This window comes from Melozone crissalis, unplaced genomic scaffold (assembly GCF_028551555.1).
Source record: "Melozone crissalis strain CALT ecotype California unplaced genomic scaffold, PUWL_Pcris_2 ptg000041l_1, whole genome shotgun sequence".
Classification (NCBI taxonomy): domain Eukaryota; kingdom Metazoa; phylum Chordata; class Aves; order Passeriformes; family Passerellidae; genus Melozone; species Melozone crissalis.
This window is the reverse complement of record NW_026535819.1, coordinates 5,524,630-5,549,936: the sequence shown is the minus strand read 5'-3', so window position 1 is coordinate 5,549,936 and position 25,307 is coordinate 5,524,630. Positions and strand designations below refer to the sequence as shown.

Here is a 25,307-nt window from a genome sequence, read left to right as displayed (position 1 = left end):
AGCAGCTGAAGTCATCCTGCTGCTCTATTTTTGCTTCAAGTGCAGGAGGAGCTGTTGTTTCTCAGAGCCCCTGAAGCTGTAGTACAACTGAGATGTGGCAGCTGGGAGAGGAACCACAAGGCTCTGACAGAGTGTTGGGAGCGTCAGGTGGGACAGGAAGGATGAGCAGCTTTGTTTTGCTTTTAGCCTCAACTTCCAAGCCTGGGGCAGCAGGAGGGCTCTGCTTTCACCTGAGCTGCTCCTTTGTGTCCCTGCTTACAGGAGCAAGGACAGCCCTGAGCCCACAGAAGATGCTGAGGCAGGAGGTCAGGCAGTTCTGTTTATTGGCAAATAAGTGCTGAAACCCATGAGCCCCACAAACACAGGTGCTCAGTGCCCTGTTACATTAGAATGGTCACAAAACCTTTGGGGAAAGTGCAAAAGATCAATAAACAAGCAAAGTTAGTTCTGACATACCTGGGGAAGGATGTGAACAGAGTTTGGTGCAGGTGAGTTTCTCTTCCATCCAGCTTGAGTGGAAAACTTGTGACACATCAAGTGCAAGTCCTTTAGGTGAGCTCTAGCTAAGAGTTCATTCCAGAGTGAGCAGGCACACACACACCTGGGCTAAGCTGGGTTCTGGAGTGTGTGTGGCCAAGAACTGCTCCTTGTTGGGGGTCACAGCAGCTGGGACTGTCCCTTTCTGCACTAGGATGCACCAAGTCTGTTCACTGCTGACATGGGAGGGGAAACATTCATTAAATCAGTGATTCAGGGTGGAAATAAAGTCAGGCTAAAACATGCCTGGACAGACACACTGAAAGAAAAGCCTGGACAATAACACAGGGAGCAAAGCTTGTAAAAAGGCTTGTAAACTTTGCAGTCCAAGAGCAATTTCCCAGAGGAAATGCAAGCAAGATGCATGGTCCCTTGCACAGAGGTTTGGGGTTAGGCCCTACGGTAGCAGGTTGGTCTTCACAAAGAAATCTTCCAGCTTCAGGGGACAGGGGCAGGTGGGAGCCTCCAGCCCCAGGACAGTGACTGTGGCTCTGGCCAGCTGTGCATTGCTGGGCTCCCAGGGGACAGCAGGGTGGGTGGGCTTAACAGGCTCCTAAATTTCACTGCAGCCTCCTTGCCTGGTGTGCCAGGACAGGTCAGGGGGGGTGTGGGACATTCCCTGCTGGAATGCTCAATGGCTGGACTTGGGCAATTCTACTGGAGAAGGGAGGAGGGGCAGAGAGGCACCAACCCACACCTGACACAGGGAGTGTAAGTGGTGAGCAGCTGCTGAGGGACACAGCTCCCTCACCCCAGGAAAGCCACTGGGAGGAACAGGACTAGGGCAGGGGAGGGAAAACGAAATCAAGGAATCTTGTGCCATCAGGACTAACCTCAAAGCAGGCTGCACTGGTAGTAACCAATTCAGTCTTGGGTGCCATCAGCCCTTTCCCAAAACCTCACCAGAACAGCGTTCCCACTTCTTTCCCCCAATTCCTGTATGAGCAATGGAGTGTCGACCCTGAAGAGAGCAATGGTCTCGGATGAGGAAATCCACGTTGGAAGTGCCAGATGAGGGGTGCATTCTGCTTGTACATTCTTCTTCCTTAACATTTAACTTAACAGTTCCAAGTAAGTGACAGGAACTTTCCCTTTCTGGTTCCCTCTTTCCCCTATGAGCCAGTCTGGATCCATGCCTGGCAGGCTGTACACAGTGATCATCTGGGGAGAGAAGACAGCACATTAGACAGGACCTTACTCTGCAGACAGAGCCAAGAAGTTCAGTCAGATGAGGACTGAAAGAACAATAATTCCTGAAGTTCATTTAGCAGCCATCTGTGCCCTCTCCCTGTGTTAAAGCTCTCTGCAGCTTTAACACAAGATCTATGGAAAACTGCCCAGTGATGTCCCTGTTGCTTTTTCATTCTCCAAAGTGACTCAAGGTACTTTTACATGTTGCTATGTCATCCCTTCTCAATATGGAAGTTCAGTCTACAGAACAGAAGAGTTTCCAACTTGCTGATTTTTCTTTTTTTCTCAGCATGATTAGAGCAGGCCTCCAGCCAACAGCTTATCCCATGGCTCTGGATAAGGGAGCTGTATTTGAGGGTCACAGTGAAGATACTGAGTATTGGATATTGAGGATTTTTGGTACAGTTGGGCTTCAGCAGGAGGAGTTGTTTGAGTGATGTAAATAGTAAATGGTTGTGAGCACAAGCTCACTGCAACTCAGCAGATACTGCTATCCAGGAAAAGACTCTATTAATAAAGCAGGTTTTAGGGGCAGGAAAAGGAACCAAAGTCCTTGTTGGGCACACCATGGGCTGCTGGGTAGCTGTAGCCAACACTCAGGAAAGGCACCAACCTCATCTGCAAGAAGTGCCAGCTCGGTGCTGTCGGCTGCTTCGTAGTCGTAGAGGACTCTGGCCCTGCGTGTCCCACTGGCAGGAGGTTTGACTTCATTGGGGTTCAGCACACCCTCTGCCACAGTGTTGGGCACCCCAACAATTGTGGGCACCACTGGGATGGTAGGCACAGCAGGGAGGGTGGCAGCAGCAACAGGAGGAGAGGCGGCGGCTGCAGGAGATGCGGATTCTGCGTTGCCCACGAACGTACCTGAAAATCTGACAGGGGAGAAAAGAGCCCAGTTCAGAGAGGCTCCAGCCTGAGGATCCACCATCAGCTCTTCCTTTCAGCAGCTGCTCTGCAGAGATGATGCTCAAGAGTTACAGAGGCAGCTGTAGCACACCCACACTGCCCTTCATGTGGGGAAACACCCTCAGTTCTCAGGTGCTGAGGCTGAGCAGGTGACATTTGTCTGCCCATTGTGACTCCAGTGCTCTGCTTCAGCACTTGCAGAGTTCCAGACTGATGTATGGCACTGCAGAGGGGGCTGGGCAGGTGCTGCTCTGGCCTCTGATTGACTGGGTCCATTGTGCTGTGTCCTTGCCCTGTTCTCACACAGTCTGTTACCTGTTCTGCCTGCTAATTCTTCTGGAAAGGGATGGGCACTGATGCTGTTGAACTGGGTAACACAGCTGGAGGCTCCCAGGCTTTGCAGGCTCTCTAGACAGACACAGTGATGGAGCTCAGGCTCAGTTATCTAAGGGGGTACAGCTCTGGCCCTGGCAGTGCTCACACAGAGATCCCAGAGTCACTGAGGGGAGGAGAGCCCTCAGAGCTCATCCTGGCCAGTATCATACTTACATTTCTCCTTTGGAGCTGCAGGCATGGAAAAAGAATGGAACAGGAGTGTGAGTGAGCACGTAGAGGCAACAGCCCCTCCTGGGTCAGGCCTGTGCTGGTGTGACAGGACCAGGCAGAACATCCCAGCCCACCCCACGGGATGTGCAGCCAGCAGCACTGAATGTGGAATCTGGGATTTGTTACTGATGCAGCAGAGCATGCTCAGGCTCATTGCTTGGCAACAGGAATTTGAGTCCTGTGTGATTTAACTAATTTAGAGGAAGAATGTTCAAACTCCCATGGCCATCATGCTTTGAGAGGAATGTAAAAATCCAGTGGCAAAGCCTGCTCCAAATGCACCGCCAGCACCAGGACTGCTCGCCACTGTAAACTCAGAAACTCTGTCAGAGCTGTGAGGGCAATTTATAACTTCTGCCCAACATTATGATGGGAGGGAGAAAGAGCCCTGAGCTGGGGGTAAGGAGATCAATAATCCCCAGAGAAGTAAAAGCAGTCCCTTGTCTTACCTGCCCAGCTGCTTCTGTAGATCCAGCATGAACTGGTAGCACTGAGCATAGTAGTTGGTCTGAGACTCCACAAACTCGTGGAGGCAGCGAAGATGATTCACCTGCAGGGAAAGGAACCATCAGCTTGGCTGAGTTTGGCTGCCAGGCACAGAAACCCTCTTGCTGCAGCTACTGCTGCCCTGAGGTACCCCCAGTTCACCACCTCTATTGCACATGCAGGACTCCAGGAGCCCAGAGCCCCTGTGGTGCCTGGCAGCCCAGGAGGACTCACGTGGGTGCTGCTGATGCCCTCCAGCAGCAGCCGGGTCACCTCCGCCTGCCGGTCGAACTCGGTCTGGGTGAGCCTGAGCTCGTGCTCCGCCTGCAAACAGCACAGGGTGAGGCAGCACAAGGCAGAGCCCTGAGCTGCCTCTGCACCCCCTCCACATCCCTGGCAGCACAAGGCAGAGCCCTGGGCACCCTCTGCACCCCCTCCACACCCCTGGCAGCAGGATCCCCCTGTGACACTGAGCAGCAGGCACAGGAGAGCCTGGGCTGGGATCCCAGAGACCTCTGGCTGCATCTCAGCCTGATTCCTTCTTAACCCTGCACTGGACCACTGCAGGTGATGGAATGAATGGCAGCTCAAAACTGGTGCATCAAGCAAGGAAGCTCCTACTCCCACAAGACTAGAACATGAAGATGGGGAGGCTTTGTTAATCCTGAGTTATGTGGGAAGTCAGTCCCGTGCCAGCTCTGGTCCCTTTAATCCCCTATTTCTGCACCTGCAGGCACAGGAATGTCACAGCCTCCCCAGGCTTCTCTCTGAAGTGCAGTGGTTTTGCTTTTATCACCACAGAACAAAGACTGAGGCCAGGCAGCATTTACCAAACTGCTGCTGCTAATTAAATCTGCAATGGAGATGAACATCCCCATCCAACTTCTACCCAAGGGTCTCCTTTGGGGCTAGTTACTGATTCTGAGCTAGGAGGAATTAAACACTGGTGAACAGCAGGCAGCTCCACAGCAGCTCTGGGGATTCAGAGACAGACTCACATGGAGACCCATCTCTCGCCATCAAACAAAGCATTTACACTGGGGCAGTTCTGCAGGACCAGAACACCCAGGTGGATCCTGGCAAGGAGATTCAGAAGTGCTGGAGCAGCCAAGTGCTCTGGTGCTGGCTCTCCCCTCCTGCTGATGAAAGGGGTGACAAGCATCCCCACATGTTCTCTGGTGTTATTGCTTAATAATTCCTTAATTCCAGAGGGCTGGTGTCCTCTTGGGATGAGCTGTGACTGTCACAGAAGAGTGACACCCACCCAGCTCCAGCTCACAGGAAATAGAATCCTTTCCCCCCTCCAGGAGTGTGCAGCCATCGGAGCTGCCTTGGTGCAGGGGCTCCTTTTGCTGCTTTGGGAATGCCCTGACCATTGTGGCACAGGACTGGCATGTCTGGAACTGAGCCCAGAGGGCTGATCCAGCCAGGCTGACAGAGCAGAGGCCACATCCCTGGTGACCCCAGAGGAGACCCAGCATTCCCAGCAGGACAAGCTGGAGGTGCTGCTGGGGGTAGCAGCACTACCAGGGTAGGGCCAGGCTACAACAATGAAATGCTTTGACTGTCTTATAATCAGATTTGTCTATTTTAAGCTGCAACTCAACTGATCTATTTTCTTGCATCCTCTGTATGAAAGGGATTATTTAAAGGAGAAGGGGGAATGTAACAGAAAACAACAGTGCAATGCCTTCAAAACACCAAGTGATTCTTGCTCCTGTGAGCTGAGGCTCCAGCCTTCAGAGCTATTTAAACTTGTGCCAGGCAGACCCAGCTCCATTTGGTGCTGCCTGGGATCTGCCTCTCCCTGCCAGCTCTGAGCAGTTGCAGGATGCAGTTTCCTATAAAACCAGAGCCGGATGGTGACCTGGGAGGCCTCTTCCAGTCTTGTGCTTCTCCAAGAAAGGAGAACTGCAACATTTACTTACACACTTCAGTCTATCCAAGCAGAATAACCCAAAGAGAGGACAGAGGAACAGATCCTTGCATGCTCATAGCTGACTGTAGCCAGCTTGTTTGGTTGAGGGACTGAAGGATTTAATAAGAGGAAGGGCTGGGTCAGGAACAGCCAGTCCATTCTGCAGATGCCTTTGGAGTAACAGCAACAAGCTGCTGTCATGCACAGCACACAGAACCTCTGCCATCCTGCACTTCAGCTTCACAGCAATGCCTGCTGGGGGTGTTTGAGGTGGGAAAGAACAGGAGCCCAGGGGTCTCTGGAAGCTCCAGGCTGTGCTGGGGCTCCACACAGAGCTCACCTTGGTCTCACCCTCCATCCATCCTCATGGACAAGTCACACTTCCCTTCCAGAGCCTCCATGGATCAGAAGGGTAAGTGCAGCTCATCCACAGAGAATCAACTCCATGAGGCTTCAAACCTCTCCCCTGAGCAAGCTGCTCCCTGCAGCAGCTGGGGATGTGCTCTGTCCTTGCTGCAGCTCTGTGAGGAGCCAGCTGGGTGGGTCAGGCCAGAGGCACATGGAGGATCAGAGCCTTGGCCACAGGAGCAGAGCTGGTCACACCTGAGCCACCACCTCTGCTCCTGTCACACAGTGCAGGGCTCTGAGCCTCCTTTCACCACACAGGGAAGTGTCTCCCACCAGGGACAGCCAAGGGGCCCATGGCTCATCCCAAGCTGCTGCCATTGCACTGAACCACCCAGAGGGATCAGGGCTGGGGCACACAACAGCAGCAGCAGCCCCTGACCCTCCCTGCCAGGGAACAGGCACGGTTCCACATTAGCCCTGTCCTCAGAACACCCCCAGAAGGTTTGAGCACAATCCCAGCTGGGTACTCACCTTTTCCACCTCGTCGCTCCAGAGCTGTGGGGGCCACAGAGCAACAGGAGAGGAGATCAGTGTTGGAGACATCGTGAGGCACTGGGCACTGACACCAACAGCAGGGACCCTCCATGGGCACAGCAGGCCAGCTCCAGGACAAGCCAGCCCTTCACCCACAGCAGCTGCCAGATCCATGCCCCTTCCCCTCATCCCTGCACCCTGGAGCTCAGTTCCACAATGGGACAGCGAGTCCCTGCTAGGGCTGCTACAGCCACTGCATCCCATGGGCTCCAGGGAAAAGGGATTCACAGCAGAGTCCTCTGCACAGCAGGCTCACTGTGCTGGAGCTGCAGAGGCTGCTGCTGGGGGACAGCCCTTTTGTAGGATTGTGGAGAGGCAAGTGAGCTTTCTGAGCTCAGGCCACAGAGAGGCAAATGTTCCTCACCCACAGTGCAGAGAAATGGGATAACCCACACTGCTCGGTGCCAACAGCCTGCTCAGGCACAGCAAGGAGGAAGCAGGGGCTGGATGCTGCCTCTGAGCCAGACAAAACATCACACAGCTCCTTCAGCTGCCTCTGAGCCAGGCAAAACATGACACAGCTCCTCCCTGCTCTCCTCATCCTCAGGGGCACACCTGAGGAGCAGAACACTGCACACCTCCAGCTGCTGGTGGGATCTGGCTTCAGGACACGAAACAATGAACAGAAATCACACACAGCAATGGCAAAGGGAGAGAGAGGAGCCAGAAAAACAGAAAAACACATTGATCCTTCCCAGAGGTCCTTGGCTTGGCCTTTCCTCAGCAGCCAACAGTCCTGGCAATGTGAAATCCCCCCAGATGCAGGAGCACAGCAGCCTGCAGCACCCACACCAGCAGGGCCAGGGGAATGAGCCCTGTGGAGCTCAGCTTCACCACCCAGTGTCAGCTCTGCAGGCCTGGGAAGGGCACCAGGCACAGCTGGATTTGCACTGGGGGCTCAGAGGGAGAGCAGGCTCTGCTTGGCCCAGGCTCTCCCAGCTGAGCTTTGCTCACCAGCTGCCCTCAGGTGAATTTGTGGCCAGATTTGTTTCTCCCCTGTTGCCTTTGCTGTGCCACATCCAGATCCAACCCTGTGGTGCTCTGGGACAGCCCAGCTTTGCCCAGATCTATCCCTGGGCTAAGACTCTTTGTGGCTCCTCTTTGGGCAGCTCAGAGGGCAGAGAAGGCCATGATCTGCTGTTGTCTTCCTGCACCCCAGCTCAAGCCAGAGGAATCCCCTTTAAGGCACTCAATTTGTTTTTCTTGGAGTCATTCCTAGGAGTACAGCACATGGCAGGGGCTGAGAGAAAGGGATATTCAGGTTTGCACAGCTCATGTACACCTTCTTACACAAAAACAAAAGGTCAGTGTGGGAGAGAGGAGAAATGGCTCCTCAGCCTCCAACTCATACAAAACAAGGGAGGTGCTTTTTTTTCTTGGATTTAATTCCATCTGAGCCCTCCTGCCGTGGAAGGAGAAAAAAAAAAAATGAAAGCACCATGTTATCCACCTCTCCAAAACCAACAAAGTAAATTTAGAATCCAAATCAGAGCCCAGCTGAGGGCAGGTGTGGTCCAGGAGAGAGCTGACCTGTTTGCTCACCTGTAAGACAAAGCTGTTCCCTTGGGCACAACCAACCCCTCCCTCCAGAAAGGAGCAGGTGAGCAGCAGCCACTGCTCTGCACTCTCAGTGCACACTAAGAAGTAGCACAAGGACTCTGGCCTGGAAGAAAAGCAGAGCAACAGGATGAAGAGCTCCTACCTTGCTGCAGTGCCTGACCCTTTGGGATGAATGCTGGGATTTGAGAGCTTGCAGCCAGGCAGCCCTGCCTGTACAGAGCCAGGGAGCAGCCTGGGCTCAGCCTGTGTGCTGCTAATTAGAGATGCAAAGTGCAATTCATGTCACCCCTGCCAGTGCAGCTGGACTTCAGATGGCCCTTCAGCCACCAACTGCAGCCTCTGGAAGAGTTTTGGAAGCCACAAGGCCTGACTCTGGCCAGGCCAGCACATTTCCCACAGGCACTCCTGGTAGGAGGCCCTGCTGTGCAATAAAACCCTTGGGTCAGTGCTGGCTGCTCTCCCAGAGCCCTGCTCTCACTGCCCAGTGCCACCAGCACCAGCACAGCCTGATGAGGCAGCACTGAGCTAGGCACAGATGTCCCAGGGTAGCCACCTGTTGCCTAAAAAACCTCACAAAATCTGTTCTGTAAAGTTCCTGTATGTGGCACCTGCTCCCCAGAGCAGCTCTGCAATAGAGCAGGAACAGACCAAGGTAATTTCTGGCGAGGGCTGGACGTGTCCAACTGAGTGTCTGTACAAATGCTTGTCTTCAGCTGTGCTTTAGCCCTGCTCTGCTCAGAGGCAGGGAAAGCCCAGCTTCTCTCCTCTGGGTGTCCCAGAGCTTCCCTGCAGTCCCTCAGAACAGACTTCCCAAGGGAAGAGGAGAGCCACAGGCTGGCTCTGAGCTGCACGAGGAGACAGGAGAACTGCAGCACCACCAGCATCAGCTTCTTCTGCAGGACTCTCCTCACTGAGCCTGGGACTGATGGAATTGTTTTCTAGTGTTGTGCAAAGCTGTTTCTGATCCCAGCATTGCTCTCCAAGAAGGTCAGGACAGATCCCCCTAGGAACTAACACTGATGCTGTCAGCTCAGTCACACCTCTGGCTCCAAGTGGGATGGGTTCCCCATTAACCAAATCCAGCTTGTTTCCATTGTGCTTTTTGTTTCTGAGAAGGCTGGGCTGTCCTTTTTCATATCAGCAGATCCCACTCCCAGATTATTCCGTTAGCAGGCATCAGTGTTGTTCTGAATGCTGGTTAGGAAGCAAGATGATCAGTTTTCAACATTTTAACGAGAAATGTGACATTGTGCAATGGGGAGCCATGAACACAGCATGGGAAGTCAATTGCTTGGCCAACATCCACTCAGTGTAAGAGTGGAGACACAGTGGGCTGCTCACCCACCCCGGGCACATCTGGCTGTGCAACAGCTGCCAACACACTGAAACTGTAAAAAATGACCTCTGTTTGCAGAACAGACAAACCTCAATGTTATTGACACTGGTGGCAGAGAGATTCCTCCACCTTTGCTTCTCTTGACCAGCTTCAAAGCCTCTGATTCTGATACCACAGTGCAGATCAGGCAGTCATTTGTGTGATACTGCCAGTGTACAGCTGGAACCATCCAGAAAGGCCACTCTTGGGGGTTGTTCCTCTCAATTGCTCCCCTAGCAATACAAAACCATCAGAAGATCCCCACTGGAAATGTGGAGGAGGGCTGGCAGGGGAGCTGGTTTGGAAAGCAAACCCAGCTGCAAAGGGCCAGACCCTGAGCAGGCACCCCCAGAGGGGTGATGTGAATCCTGGAGGCCGAGTCAGAGCCTGGGCAGCCCATGTCACATTAAAATGTTGAAAACAGCAGAGCACTAGGCCTAAGTCAAGTAGAGAGAGGGCAGGAGGAGGCTGGAGAGGCAGGATCCAGGAGGAGCAGTACCCAGTGATCTTACCGCTGATGCGCTGGCGGAGAGCACGTAATTACGAGGTCTGGTTTCCTGAAAGTCAGGCACAGCCTGGGGGGGAATAGAGGGTCATGTACAAGGCACCAAGGAGCCATCAGTAGTCACTGGGTGATGGCTGGAACAAGAGACCAGTGGCTTTTTTCCTGCCTGTGCTGGGAGCTTCGCTCAGACTCTGATGAGAGGAGGTCTCCTGGCTTTGTGCAGCCACAGCTGGTGCTTGGACAGCAGACACTCCTGCTCTTAGGAACTCTGTACTGACAGCTGTCAGCTCATACAGCACCATCCCAAAGGCATTCCCACTCCCTTGCAGCCAGCAGGTTGCTCTTGTTGCATTAACTCAGTCCTGTGGGCAGGACCTCCCTTCCCCTGGTTTCCTACAGCCACTGTACAGGGCCTTGCCCTTAAAGCAGGAATGTTTGCCAGCACTGGAGCATCCCTCCCACAGTGCCTTCCACTGCTCTCACTCTCTCCAAGCCACGTTTCCTCCTAACAGAGCCAGATCTGCAGTTTCCAGGAAGGCACATGGCTTAGCCAAGCCAGGTCTAGCCAAAGGCAGTGCAGGAGTTTTCATCCCAGAGGTCAGGAAACCTCCAAACCAAACCCCTTTCTCCATAGCTGAACTTCTGCCCTGGGGCACCAAGACTTGAGCACTCTGGAGGTTTCCTCCCTGGAAGTGCAATGGATCCAGTCCATCCCCCCCAGTTCTGGGCTCACTACCCACCACAGAACGTGGTGCTTTTATTCAGGTGAGACCAGGCCTGCTCCTGGGATGGCAGCACTACCTAAAGAACAAACCAACACCACCAGGAACCCTCCTGGCCAGCCCTATTGCACACAGGCTGCTGTGCAGGGCTGGCACAGTCCTGCTGCATCCCAGCTCTGCTGTTAATCCCCTCAGGCCCTCTCCCAGGTTAATCTCTCTGCTCTCACCCAGATCCACTTACACACACTGACCCACTTTGCTGGGCCCAAGCAGCCGGCTGGAATGAGTGACCAGTGTGTGGAAGAGCAGTCAGGCTGTCCCAACCATATTTCTTTTTCATACCATTTAGGAGTTTTAGGGATGGCTGGAGGAAGGAATAAGGAGGAGCAATTCCTATGCAAGTTAAACCTGAATATAGGGAGAAAAATGCACCAGTGAGGTTTGAGGCCAGCATAGCAAGTAGGCTGGACTCCTCCCTGTGGGGAGAAAGGATGGTTCAGAGAAATAGCTGCTTATGCTTTTTGGTTTTTGAAGATCAAGAGCAACTGCAGAAACCTCTCCTCCCATTCCCTGGTCTCCAGGGGGTCCCAAAACTAGTCACAGCACATGGGATGAAGGAGGCAAGCTTCTCTTGTACTTCTGTGCATGGAGAAGTTGAATTTGCAAGCAGTGATCAAAAGGGACCCACCTCCCTCCCCCTTCCACTCTGGTAATGGGGAAAAGGGGCAGAACAGCAGCACAACCAGATCATCCTGCCTGTCATTGTCTCTGGGCTGCCCTTCCAGAGAGGGACTGGCCACCCGACCCCAGGGGGTTTTCTGGGGAGCCCCTGCCTCTCTTGAGCACTGCTTGCAGCAACGTGGATGGACCCAAGGGATGCTCCAGAGGGGCTGCAGGCAGCCTCTGACACTCCCACCCTTCTGGAGCACCTTCCCCAGGCAGCCACAGCCCTGATCACGCTCAGAACATGCTCCAGGGCCAGTCCCAAAGGGACCAAGGAGAGATGAATTTTCTTTTTAAAAATGGGAAAGAGACAATGAGAGGTGTTAAAGGAAAAAAAAAAAATCACAGCACTGTTAGCACAGTCAATACTCACATCTCCCTCACACTGAGCAAATCACAAAGAAACAAAACAAAAAGGTTAGTAAACAAAACAGCATCAACAGGAGGACAAAGCACAGAGTCTGTGGGAAATGCACAAGCCCAGGTGCTCCACAGCAGCTCACAGGTCTGGGCAGCAGCTCCAGGGGCATCAGGAGACAGAAGCTGTGGGAACACGAATTTGCACTACAGAGGGGAAAGAGCAGCAAGAGAGAGGTGAGCTGGGAGAGCTGGGATACTTCAGCTTGGATGGGGAGGTGTGGCACAGGACTCCAGGCAGGTTACAGGGAATGCTGTGATCCAGGTGAGGTGTTTAGAGCACAGGGAGCAGCTCTCCCCACTGCTGGGAGCTTCCACCCTGACATCCAGCAGTCAGGGAGGCACCCAGAACCCAGGGACTCCCCCTTTGGGGTGACAGATGGGTCCCCAGAGCAGCAGCTGGATGGATCTGCTGCTGTGCTCAGTGTTTCACCTTGGGGAGGACACCCTGAAAGCCTGGACTGGCTCTGCACCTGCCTGGGACACCCCAAAAGCTCCAGTGGGAAACAAAGTTTTTTTTTTTCCAGCTACAGGGGAGTCCCTAAACCAGGAGAGTGTGTGCAGGTGAGAGGCCTTGGGATCATCTCCTGTAGGGAGCAAGGTAAGGAGGGTGGAAAGGGAGGAAGCACAGGAGGCATCTGAATTCCTGCTCTGACCATAAAGATAAAGCAATGGCCACCAGTTTCCCCTGAGACTGGGGGCACTGTCCCCTCCAGAAGGGGAATGGGGGATTCCTGAAGTTACTTTCAGAGGATCTGTGGGACCTGACTGATTAGAGGAGGCTTTTTTAAAAGGGCAGCTACTACTTCTGTTCACAGCTGTCCTGTGTAGGTCTGAGCACTCTGTCAGGGCTGCTGAGCTTAGCACAGCTTCCCCATCTGCCATGGATGTAACTGGAGCTGGAGGAAAGGGAAAACACCTGGGAACTGGCTACCCAGGGAGAGAGGCCCAGCTGGCAGATGGTTAGAAACAGGCTCATAGCAGGGCTGGTATCCCAGTGCAGCCCAGGTCTCACTGACAAGGACAGCCTGATTCTGACTTGCACACATTTGCCAGTTGAGCTCCTGGCCCCAAGGCAAGAGCAGAACTTGGCAGGTCCTTGTGCCAACAGTCAGAGCTGCACAGGATGACAACCAGCTCCAACCAGGCCCTCCAGGGAACCCATCAGTGCCCAGTGGGATGAATTCCCCAAAGCCAGAGGGCAAGACAAGCTGTAACTAGAGCACCATGAACTGAGTGAGCAGAGAGGCTCAGGGACAGACCTTGCAGCCAGTCTGACCCTGGCCACCCCTTACAGGCTCCCACAGCACTCCTGCCTGGGAGCTGCCAGAATCCTGACTGGTCTGACAGGCTGGCACTGCTGCAGAGCCCCAGCAGCCTTTCCCTTGTGCACCTCCCAGCTCAGCTCTCTCTTGCCTTGGTTCAACATCCCCTGTGAAAATCAGCAAGTCCTCAGAAGATGCAGCCTTTTAGTTACTAGCACAACTCATCAGCAACCCTGATCAGTCAGGAGGCAGGAGCCTGGGTCAAGTGCAAGTTTCCAGACCCCAGAAGCTCAGAACTGTCTCAAACAGGCACATGGCTCCTGCTCCAGCTCCCTTCCACCCCACATGAGGAATTAATTCCCCCACCCATGCCTGCCAGAGACAGGACACAGCAGGGTAACCTAATTTTTGACCATGTGAGCCAAGCCCTGGGGCCAGAAGGACGGGGAGGGAAATGAGGGGAGGAGTTACCGCTGCTTTTGCCTCGGCAGCTTTGGCCTTCTTCAACCTGGCTTTGCAGGCATCCAGGTCCAGGCGTCGGTTCTGCAGGATCCTCCTCTCTTTCTGCAAGGGACAGGAGATGGCTCAGAAGCAGGATTGAGGAGGGGGTGTGCTATCACCTAGGAATCAAATCTATTTCTTTATTAAAACATGCCAGGGAGAAAGAACCAGTTGCTATGCTCATCTCCTTAGCAAGAGTTTTGGGGCTGGTTGCCAGGGATACAGGATAACCTCCTGCAAGCAGGGCAGCCTGTGATGGGTGGTGCCCACAGGCTGCAGGAGTGAGGAAATGAGTTACTTTTTCATGCACATCAGCTGGCAACTCTTCCTTATTAGAGGAGGAACCTGAGCAGATCTAGGGCTGGTACTTCCTCATCCTTGCACTGTTTAAGGGGAGAGCTATGGAGTTATCCCTTATCATAGAGAAAGAAAAGGGGTTCTCTTAGCACTGTGTCCCTCTCCCCCTGCCCTCCCTGTCTCCAGGGCTGTGACAAGCTTGCCCTGCCCTGGTGGCACACTCACAGAGATGGTTCTCCAGTCCCCCTCCAGGAAGTTGCGCAGCGGGGTCAGGAAGCTGATGGAGGCAGAGCGGATGAATTCCCGTTCTGCTGCACCCAAGCGCCTCTGAGTCTCTCCAACTTTAATCAAAGTCTTTCCTGCAACAACAGGAACCTTCAGCTCCAGAGAAACCAATTAACACGTGTTGGCTTCAGCCAGCTCAGCCAGAGCTCCCACACTGCCGTGCTGGGGGACACAGGCACAGCTGTACCTGGCCTGGGCAAGGTGACCGTGCCTGTCCCAGCCCAGCTCCAGCCCTACCCACTCTGCTGCTGGCCTGAGGCATCTTTTCACTGCTCCCAGGGCAGCTCTGATCTTATCTACCTGAGGCACTCATGCCACTGATGGATTTTACTGCTCTACCTGCTTGCGCAGACTGATCCTTCTCTGCCTCGTAAAACACAGGCACAGGAACAGAGCAGCAAATTAAAAAGCACCAGAGCAGAAAACATGAGTTGATTAGGCAGGGTTGGCTATAGATGCACCCACAGCTGCTCTGGCTGTAACAGGACTCACTATTGAACAGCTATTGATTTGGAGAGCAGGAACAAAGCTCATGGCAGGGGCAAGGACAGCTGGAAGTGAAGGCTGTGTGCTGTGAGGATTTAAGAGCAGGAAGATGCTCTGTGTGGTCAGGAAGGGCTTGCTGCAAACATCTCAATGCAAAACAGGGATGGATTCCCAGGACTTCTCCATTAGCCAGGCTGACTTACCATAAGGTGTCCCTGGCCCAAAGTCATTGGCTGCCTCTGTCATGTACTGTGCCAGCAGCTCCCCGTTGGTGACCCGGGAAGGCACCTTCCTGTCCAGCTTCTCATACAGGAACTCTTCCACTCTGGCACCTGGAGTGGGGACAGCAGGGAGGCTGAAAGAGGGTCCCTGAACTGGGAATGACAATAGCCCAGCCCATGCAGTCCTCAGAGGGCCCCTGAACTGGGGATGATGACAGCCCAGCCCATGCAGTCCTCAGGGATGCACTGGACAGCAGTGCCAGGAGCAGGGGTCCCTGCCAGGCTGTGAGGTGCTCTCAGCTGCTCAGGGAAGGAGGACAGGCCCTGCAAGGACACATTTCTCCCAAACCCCACAAACCCTGCCAGAGGCCATGTCTTTCAGTGACATTTGTCCCTCAAGCCTTAGGAGAAGCTGGACTTACTGGGGTTTGGCTGTAGCAGAACTTCAGTCTGACGCAAGATCTTCTCTGTCCAGTTCTTTGTGCAGTCTGCCCTGGCCAGGAGGTTTTCAAAGTGGGCATCAAGCTCAGTCTTCTCAGCCTGGCCCAGCTTTTCTTCAGTAAACTGCAGGAAGAAGGCAGTCATTAGGTCTGTTCTTCCAAAGCAGATTTACAGTGTGTTGGAGAGCTAATAAGGGACACTGAAGCTGCTTTTGTCTTGTGTATTTACCTTAGAATAGAGCTAAAAACCCTTCAAGGTATCATTCTTTTCTCCCAGGCATCTTTCAGGGCAAGAGGGCAAATTTTTGCCCAAGAGTAGAACAAGCATTGGGCTAAAAATAGACTCCAGGTCTGAGAGGTATTCCAGAATAAGTAACTTTTAATAAGATCTAGTACAGAAATAGTCCAGTTGTGAGGGATCTATTTAAATATGCACATGGCTTCCACTGCTTCATGCAGGAGAGCAACAGACATCCTTCACGTGAGGGAAGGTGCTAAATCCCTTCATCTCCTACTGACCAACTCTGTGTCCTGCAAACCCAAGGGGTCAGGAATGCCACCACCATCTGAAATCAGGAGATTCAAACTCAGGATTTAGGTAAAACCACTTTCAGCAAGTGACTCTTCTTCTGGGACACAGTCTGAAGCAGGGAATTGAAATACAACACTGTCCAGCTCTTCTCAGCACTCAGATTCATACTGGCAATGGACAATCCCTCACTCTGCAATTCCTTTTAAGTCTAAAATTAGCAGTAGGGAGAATTAGGTGGTGAAAGTCTCCAGTGTTTTCATACTGGGCAGTGGCACCTGACCAGGTTTGTCAGATGCAGCCTCAGATGGCCTGGACACTCTCCATTACTTCCTTGAGGGATTTCTGAGAGAAGAGCCCATTCCCTCTCCTCCCATCCCCATTTTCCACTTACTCCTTTCAGTGAAGTTGGCCGATTTCAGTGTATTTTGAATTCCTGCTCTTGACAGAACCAGCATCTTGTTGGATCATGCCAAAAGACCCTTTGGACAGCTGTGCTATTTGGGGTCTAACAGAGGCTCCAGCTGTCCCTTAACCCTTGTTACTGCTCTCTGATGCCATTGCTGAGTCACCAGGACACGGTGCTGTGCAGTACTGGCACAGGCAGATGCCAAAGATCACAGCCTGGCTAAAGCTCTGGGATGAAATGCAGCTCCTGTCTCATCTACCACTGATACCCTCTCCTCTCTGCTTCCCTCCTCCAGAGCTCAGCTCTAGGTGGGCTGAGATGTCCCTTCCATGGGGTTGCTGCCCTTCTGAAAGGCTTCCTGGCCAGCTCTTTCCTTCCTCACCCAGCCCAATGCTGGGAACCAAGTGAGATAAGGAGAGCCCAGAGCAGGGGCAAACAGCCCTTGGAGTCCTGTTACCAGATGGCTGAGATATACAAGGCCTCCAGGTATGTTTACACAGCGACCTGTTTGGCACCATGCACTGGAGTGCTCTGTCAGATGTGGGAGGTGACAGAGCCCCAGCTGCAGGGACAATTCCTCAGCTGCAGGGACAATTCCTCAGCTGCAGGGACAGTTCCTCAGCTGCAGGGACAGGGATCCTGTCCCTGCTCTCTGCACCAGCAGCCCCTGGTTACTGCCACGTAATTTCACCTAGGTCTTGCCATGGTCCCCTGGGTAAAAGCAGATTCACTGTGAAAGGGTGTTTGCATTGTTTGGGCTGTGATTTCTCCGGGGGTCACACATGGCTCTCAGTGGCTGAGGCTGCTCTCCTCTGTCTGGGAGCCCAGGGCTGTTTTCAGACTCTGCCAGGCTGGGCTGAGTCACTGCCATGCAGCAAACTGGGACTTCCCAGGTATCTGGCACCAATTCTTGAGTCATCTGTTAAAGATCTTTCCTAAACAAGACTCTTTGATGCAAAGGTAAGTCTCTCCCACCCCCCCTTTCCCAGACAGCATTTTGAGACCTCATCTCACTTTCAAGTCCAGCTCTTTTTCCTGCAGTTTGGGCTTATCCTGCACCAGCATCTGCCCTGGAGCTGTCAAACCTAAACCCAATTTCTATTCAGCTGAATTGAGTCAGCTTCTTACAGCATTGCTGCAGTGCCAGATCACTCCAGCATCTCCAGAGTGCTGCTGCCCCTGTCCTGAACACTCCAGCTCTGGGGTCCTGTGCTCTATTAGCAAGTGACACCTTTGGCATCACTGTCCTCTGGGCCTGTTTTGTGTAACCCAGTGCAGGGGTCACAGCTCAGCATTTGCCAGAAATCAGAAACTCAACTCTTAAGTCAGGCACTGAAGCTGTTTGTCCTGCAACAAGGTTGAGGGCAGCACCAGGACCACAGCAAGGCTGGGATGCCTGGCAATGCCAGAAAGGGAGGGTGGGCAGGAATCTCAGCCACAGCCCCTGGTTCCAAAGGGTCAGGCCACAAAACAATCTCTTATTGAGGCTTTCTTTCAGGGCTGGAAAGGAGGGCATGGAGTGGGTGCAAGGCACAGGAGGCTGTGGCTCCACTGACCCTTAACTCCCTCAGTGTCCCCCTGATCCAGGAGCTGGATGTGCTGAACCCAGCCCAGGCACAGCCTTGGGGGATTGGTGCCTCACTGCAGTGACCCCAGGGTGCTGTCCCTGTCCAGTGCTACCTCCTTCTCCTCCCCCCTGTGCACAGAATCATTGATCCAGCTCAATTTGATCTCTAATGTGACTTTTCAGACCTATCAGAGAACCCACCTGACTTGACAGCAGTGGTGGGGATGTGCCATGAAGTGCAGGGAGAGCAGGACCACTTGCTGCAGGAGCAGCCTGCCATGGGATCAGATGAAGCTTCTGGAGGCACAGCCAGCTCAGAAGATCACAGGTAAATTACACTGACCTAGGAGCTGGTTTGTGTTTTTGTCTGCTGCAAGTGGAAATCTGAGATTCTGGGTGCAACAGATCTCAGCTGCTGCTCCCTTCTTACCTGGCTGCCCAGTAAAAGAAGGGTAGAAGAACAGCAGTTTATGAAATTTGGCTACTCAAGCACTTCAGGCAGAACTCCTCTGTAAAGGATTTCTATTCTTGAGAATCTGTTTTCATAACAGAAATTTGATTAAAAATATTTCACTGTGACACCAAGAGATGCAGGAGAAATGAACTGATCATCCTCTCAAGCCTCCTGACTGTAAAAAGACAGACTTTGAGTATTTTATATCTTGCTGCTCCCAGACTAGAAGCACTGCTGTCTTTTACAACAGACTGCCAAAAATGGCAGTGATACTGGGTTTTATCAAGCTGATTTACAGGCTTGGTCTGTTACAGATCCCTGGGGAGAGGGGCAGGGCTGGCAGAGCACAGGTAATTGCAGAGCTGAGAAGAACCTCCAGCTCCTCCATCCTGCCCTGGCAGAACCACTCCCATTTATTTGTCTTCTAGAACCTGAGGACTGGGTCAACAGCCCTGAACCAATTCCCAGCTCTACATCCTGGGATCATGAGCCAGGTGGCCGTGCTGAGGCTGCTCCCCTGCAGGAAACATCCCTGCAGCTGACCCAGAGCAGCTGCTTAATAATGCAGGGCAGCCTTTTGTCAGGGCCACTCTCCAGGAAGAGCAGAGCTGTGCTGCATTCCAGGACATCAATAATTCAGCCAAAGGTTGGGTTTCCTCTGGGAGGCTTGGCTGGCCAGCAGGAACAAGAGATGCTTTATCAGGTGGACAAATAGGGTGACCCAGCAGGAAAGCAGCACTTGGGGCACAGGCCCAACAGGAGCATGGATGTGCTGGACTGCACTTAGGGCATTCACAGCTTGGGGAAAAGCCCCTTCCCCAAAAGAGTTGGCTGACACTAATCTGGGGTGTCAGGAGGGTCAGCAAGTAGTGCTGAGCTGGAGGGGCCCCTCTGCACTGCAGGTACAGATCAGACAGGCTGGGCCTGACAGAGTTGGCTTTAAAATAGCCCATGCTGAAAGCACCAGCACCTTCCTCTCCTTAGAAGGGGAATAAAATCCCAGTATAATAAAAACCCATGCTGTATCTCTGACAGGGTGGCTGCAGCCCCCTTGCAGAGGATCTGGGGGCAGAGCTCAGGCCTTTGTACCACTTGCAGGGTCTCCATTTTTATCCAGCTGGATGTTACTTATGACTTTCCACTTTAAATTACAAAGATCAAACTGAGGCCAGGAGACTTAAACCAGGCATAGTCTCCTGTAGCTGCCAGTAGATTTAGATTGTTGGGTTTTTTCAAAGACTCCAAATAACTCAAAATGCCCAAAACACAGTAACATTTACTCTTTTGGTGATCAAAAGAACAACACAGTCAGCTCAGCAAATCTGGCTCCCTCTTTGCACAGGGTTGCAGTAGGAAAGAAGCCACAGCCACTCAGCATCTGAAAACGACTTGATTTTCAGCAACTCTGGACCAGATAGAGAGTCTGCTCCAAGTGTTTGGTCACCAGGAGGCAGGAAAGCCAGGCTGGGAGCCAAGTGAAACTGTGCTAGAGGACAGAAGGAAGCCATTAACAGGCACAGCTTGGTTAACTCATGAGCAGGCAGTCAGCAGAGGAAAAACACTGCGGTGGTGGGTGACCTTGGCTGGACGTGAGGTGCTACCCAGCCTCTCTATCATCTCCCTCCTCAGCACAACAGGGGCGTTGAAAATAAGATGGAAAAAACTCATAGTTCAAGATTAAGGCAGTTTAATGAAGAAAAAGTTGTGTGTGGAAGCAAAGGAAACCAAAAGATGTTCTTGTCTTCTTCCCATCTGAAGTGATGTGTGAGCACTGCCTGGGAAGCTGGGCCTCAGTCCATGTCCAGCTTACTCCAAAAGACAAATGTGCTCTGTAATCATGTCCCACCTCCTCCTCTCTCTCAGGTTTTATTGCTGAGCAATGTCCCATGGTGTGGAATATCCCTTTGGGCAGCCTGGGTCAGCTGTCCTGGCTGTGTCCCCACCAAGACCTTGTCCTTTCCTTGGGTCACCTTCTGCTCTCTCCAATTCTAAAGTGTGAGCACCAATAAGGTTGGCAAGCAGAGGGTTTATTTCATCTACAAATGATAAAAGTGTGTTTTATCACCAGAATTCAGGGAGCTGGGGGAGTCTGTCTGTCTGTCTGCAGGGGCTTCAGGATGAGTAAGTCAGCCTCTAGCTGTTTCAGTAATGACATTTGGGCAGGATAAGCACCCAAAAGCTGCATTCACCCTTGGGCATTTTCACCCAGAGTCTGCTCACATCAGAACTGACAAAAGACAGACCCCAATTATTTCCAGAGCTCCCTGAAAGAGCCTGGCTTGCAGCCTATCTAGAACAGAGAAATCCAATGTGTGGCCACACAGCTTCCACTGGCCAAGGCTTGGGATCAGACCCACTTATGATAACTGGAAGGTGCAGCTGATCAAAGGCAGAGGCCCTTCTTCAAGTGAAGAGTGACCTGTCAGGAGTCTGTCTGCAGGTGCTGCATCCCCTCAGAGAGTGCAGATCTGGCTGCAACTGGTGCAAGTGGCAACAGAGGCCATCCCCAGCTGAATGCTGAACCCTGCACAAGCCCTGTACCTTGGCAGTGCCCCAGCCTAGAAGCTCATTCCCCACTCCCAGGGTAGCAGAGCTGTCCACTGCTTTCCTACCCCAACTTTCCTGTCTGCTCTGCTTTTCTGAAGGAGCCCTGTGACTGGAGCATGAACAAGGAAGAGCCAGGTAAAGGAAGCAGTGGGTTTGAGCTGTTTTGATTGGGTTTTGTCATGAGGAGCCTAGTCCAAGATCATTCTTCCAGCACGTACATTGGGTTGTGTTTGACAGATTCCAAACCAGCTCCTGCCCTGAGCCAGCCCAGAGGTGTTTGCTGACCATGCCCTGTCTCCTTTCCCCCTGGCTGAGCCCTAATTCCAGTCCAAGTGAAGCTCCTGTGTTGGTCAGACAGCTCTGCCAGACAGCAGGAGCAAATGCTGTCTGAGTGGAACAGCACATAATGGCCAGTCCATTTATTTCCCAGCTGCTGCAGTTCCAGTAAAACATCACTTTGTTAAATGCCTGGAGCTGCAGAAAGCATCTCCAAACACTACAGAAAACAGCTTTTTCTAGACAGCTTATTCCCATCCTAGAAGATCTGCAGTGCTAAAGAGGGCTACAAAGCCAGCCCTTACTGCCCACAGCAGAGCTCAGCTGTCAGTGCTGGCTCTGGGGGAGATGGGGCAGGGCTCACCCACACCACGGCTCCGTGGGCACCCAAAAAGGCTGAATTCCCCCAGCAGTGACCCCTCATGAGGTGGTTTTCAGCCTCAGAGATCTTCTTCCTTCCAGCTCCCCCTCCTTACACACCGCTCGCTGTCCACAAGTGCCAGCGCTCATTTGGTTTCAAGAAATTACTACTGTAATTAGGCATATGAATATTCATGTACGAGACGGTGGAGTAGGTGTAGCAGGCAGCAGCCACGATTTCTGAACGCCTCCTTGCTCTGGAATCACTGTGTGCAGACACTGTTCCCAGGCCTGTCTCCTTCCTACGCCTTGGAGCTAAAAAACACTTATCAGAGACTTACAATAAGGCTTCTAAACAAGATTTCTCTCCAGCATTTCTTCTGCATCCAAGGTCATTTGCATGAGAACGGCATCTTTAGGTTTTCCATCTGCTCCTTATTTTGCACCTGTAGTTAATATCTCCCTTTTTCATAACATATGACTCACTGGCACGGCTGCAGGAAGGGATATCTGTTTACAGGAGACCAGTCCTGGACAGAGCCAGAATTACTCCACTGCACAGAAGGTCTGGGAGGAGGCAGCTCTGTTCTCTTTGTTTACCACCCCCACACAATAGGCAGAGCAAGAAGCCCAGTCCCAGAGCCACCAGGTGGACCTCACCTTCCAAACAGGATCCCAACCAGTTCTGACCTGCCTCTCTCCTCTCCTGGCCAAACAAGAGCAGTTTTTCCACCCACTATGCCCAAGAAATGAATACACTCAGGAGCTCAACTTCATCACCTGCTGCACATCTGCTGCTTATGTGCACCCAAATTTCTTCAGAGCTCTGAGGGAGTTCCTTCATCCCCAGAAGCTCCTGATCTCAAGTTTGTGACTATCAGAGTATTTTGAGTTGGAAGAGCCCACAGGGACCATTGAAGGGATCTCACAGGGACCATTGAAGGGATCCCACAGGGAGCACTGAAGGGATCCCACAGGGATCCTGGCCCCGCACAGAAGCAGCCCCAAGAACCCCGGCTGTGCCTGAGAGTGTTGTCCAAGGGCTCCTGGAGCTCTACAGGTCCTGGGACTGTGACCCTTCACCAGGGAGCCTGTTCAGTGCCCCAGCACCCTCTGGGGAAGAACCTTTTCGTAATTCCAACCTAACCCCCAACTCAGCTCCTGCCATTTCCTTGCATGGTCCCGGTGCCTCAGCAGCCCCGTGAGGCCCGACCTGCTGGCTCCCAGCAGCTCCTTCCCATCCCTTCATGGTCCCAGTGTTTTCCCAGGGCTGGCACCTCCTGCTCCTCCCCAGGGGCTGAAGCACAGAACAGGTGCAGGCACCTGCAGCGACAGGGACCGTCCCACAGGATCCCACAGTGATCGGGGTTGGAAGGGGCCCCTGGAGAACATCCCATCCGAGCCCCCTGCCAGGGCAGCGTCACCTGGAGCAGGTGACACAGGAGCACGTCCAGGTAGCTTTGGAACGTCTCCAGAGTGGGAGACTCCACGTCCTCCCTGGGCAGCTCTTCCAGATCCCCGCACCCCTTCCCAGCGGGTCTGGGCACGGACAAAGCAGCCGCAGGCCGGACCACACAGCTTTGTTCCTTTAAGGTCAATAACGCCAGGCACGACTGTGCCCCGCATCCCCTCCCCATTCCGAGGGCCATCCCCGGGGCTCTCCCCAGGACCTTCCCCGAGCCACGGCCGGGGCGATGCTCCTGAGGGGGTGCACCTGAGGGCGGTGCTCCGGCTCACATAGACGGGCCCGCCCAGCTCCGATCTCCCTCTCCAGCCTCCCCGGGCCCGAGCAAAGCCCCCCTGCCACCGCCAGGGCCTAGACCCGCGGCTCCCCCGGCCCGCGGCCTCCGGGCGGTGCCGCCCCGCCCCGCCTCACCTGCATGGCGCGGGAGAAGAAGACTCCCGCGTCCGACGCCAGCTTCTTCACGTTGAACTCCATGGCGGCCCCGAAGCCGCCCCGGCCGCGCCGCGCCCCCGCTGTCACCGCGCCCGCCGCGCCCGCCGCCTTTTATAGCGTCGGGTGACGCCCGCTCCGCGCCTCTTAAAAGGGCTATGGCTTCTTACAGGGTCCGTGAGCCCCGGCAGCGCCTCGGCGGGCGGGGGCGTGGGCGGGGCCCCTTTAAGCTCAGCAGCGGCGACGGAGGGTGCTGTCAGTGTCCACCAATAGGAACTCGCGCCGTGCTCCCCTCCCCTTCCCTTCCCGCTCCGCCGTGATCGTCGCCGTATCTCCGAGCCGGGCGCTTTCCGATTGGCGGGGCGGCCGGCGGCTCTCCGCTCTGATTGGCTGAAATGGAAGCGGGGGCGGTACCTCCGCTTGGCCCCGCCCCCCGCGGGGTGGGCTGCGGCGCGGGGGAAGGAGACGCTGCCCTTCCGCGGCCATGGCGCGCGGCGCGGGGAGAGGGCGCCGAGCGGGGCCGCGCGCCCCCCCCGCCAGGGTGAGTGGTGCCGCCCGCGCCCGCTCGCGGGGACCGGACCCGCCGGGCCGCACCATCGGTAGTGGGGGGGGGAAGCAGAGGGGAGCGCCGAGCTGGGGACCCCCGGGTGAAGCCGGTCATGGGGGTGGGAAGAGCGGACGGTGCGGGATCTCTGGGTGCGGGAGCGACGGGGATGCCCCCGGGATGAATGAATGCGGGGGCCGGGGATGCAGCAGCGGTGCGAGGCACCCGAGGGCGCGGGGGGGATGCTCGGGGATGCGGGGGATGGCGGGGATGTTGCGGGGGTGCGGGAGCCCTTCCTGCAGGGCCCAGCGTGCTGCAGTGCAGGTGCGGGGCTCCCGTGGCACGCTCCCGCCGGGCCGGAGGGTTGAACCCCCAGCGCCCCGTGCCTACGGCGGGCAGGGCTGGGCGGAGATGCCCGGACAGAGGCGCTGCCTTGGTACCGCGGTGCCTGCGCTCCCTGTGCCGGTATGGTAACCCCGGGCTGCTTTCTGTGCCCAAAATCCCTCGCACTTTGCTCTCCCCATCCCTGCTGTGGCCGGGACGTTGTGTTTAACCTTGTGGGCAGAGCCCGTGTCCGGTGTCCGCTCCCTGCGGGCTCCCGCTGCCCGGAGAACATTCCGTAGGGTGCTCGGGGCAGTGGCTGCGGGGACGCTGTCAGCAGGGCAGGGCTTTGGGCTCTGTCACCGGGACGGTGTCAGCAGGGCAGGGCTTTAGGCTTTGTCACCGGGACGGTGTCAGGCAGGACAGGGCTCTGTCACCGCCTCTGGGGTCACACATCAGCGCCTTCTGTCGCTCTGTCCTTGACCCGAGCACATCCTTCCTGCCCAGCCCCGATGGCAGCGGTGAAACCTCCTGGGCAAACCCCCTTTGGTTGGTGGCTCTCTGTGATGCACAGAAAACTGTGTGAAAGCAGTTTTGGCAACGAAAATGTGTGTATGGTTGTTCGGGGTAATTGGGACTTTTGTCATATGGGGACTGCAAACAAAATCCCTCCAACCATGTGCAGCCAGGTCTGGTACATGTAGAAATCTCTGTCAAATCCCAGGGTGCTGCTGCTGTAGAGCAGTTTGGGAATCTGTCCCTGTGGCTGGTAGGACAAACAAAGGAATTGCTGCTGCTGCTGCTGCTAAGATATTTTAGATTCGCGGCTCCAAGTGACCTGGAGTGTGTTCTGTAAAGTGCAGGAAGGAACAGGGCGGGTGCTCCCCTCACTCACCTGATTTTCCCCCTCTTCCTGCAGGAGGAGGATTGTTGGATGAAGGCCAACCCCAGGACTCTGAGCCAGATGTCAGAGAAAAGTTGGATTCTTTTGTGAGCAGCTCACACAGCATCCACAAGTGCCCT

General features: G+C 54.2%; 1 protein-coding gene across 5 annotated transcripts; it reads right to left on the bottom strand.

Annotated features, from left to right (window-relative positions):
- Nucleotides 1-306: 306 nt before the first annotated feature.
- On the bottom strand, nt 307-25,294 carry SH3GLB2 (SH3 domain containing GRB2 like, endophilin B2). 5 transcript variants are annotated; one of them, XM_054284008.1, is made up of 13 exons: nt 25,191-25,294; nt 15,366-15,511; nt 14,926-15,054; nt 14,177-14,310; nt 13,625-13,717; nt 11,845-11,856; nt 10,034-10,096; nt 6,524-6,547; nt 3,961-4,050; nt 3,690-3,790; nt 3,184-3,198; nt 2,342-2,600; nt 307-1,698 (listed from the first exon to the last, which is right to left on the bottom strand). In XM_054284008.1, the coding sequence occupies exons 1-13, from the start codon at nt 25,292-25,294 to the stop codon at nt 1,591-1,593; spliced, it is 1,278 nt and encodes a 425-aa protein (XP_054139983.1). In that variant the 3' UTR covers nt 307-1,590. The 5 variants fall into 5 exon arrangements, with proteins under 5 accessions (XP_054139983.1, XP_054139979.1, XP_054139980.1 ...); XM_054284004.1 differs by lacking the exons at nt 11,845-11,856; nt 25,191-25,294 and adding an exon at nt 23,402-23,497 and having other exon boundaries at nt 15,366-15,507; XM_054284005.1 differs by lacking the exons at nt 3,184-3,198; nt 11,845-11,856; nt 25,191-25,294 and adding an exon at nt 23,402-23,497 and having other exon boundaries at nt 15,366-15,507.
- Between the last annotated feature and the right edge of the window lie 13 nt (nt 25,295-25,307).

What these genes read in the sequence shown, in the direction of transcription:
- SH3GLB2 (XM_054284008.1), bottom strand. Translation starts at nt 25,294, where the DNA reads ATGCTGTGTGAGCTGCTCACAAAAGAATCCAACTTTTCTCTGACATCT. An exon ending in TGGGCCAGGGACACCTTATG is followed by an intron (nt 14,311 to 14,925) that starts GTAAGTCAGCCT and finishes CTGTTGTTGCAG; the next exon opens with GAAAGACTTTGATTAAAGTT. An exon ending in GGAGCGACGAGGTGGAAAAG is followed by an intron (nt 4,051 to 6,523) that starts GTGAGTACCCAG and finishes TGCTGTTTGCAG; the next exon opens with GCGGAGCACGAGCTCAGGCT.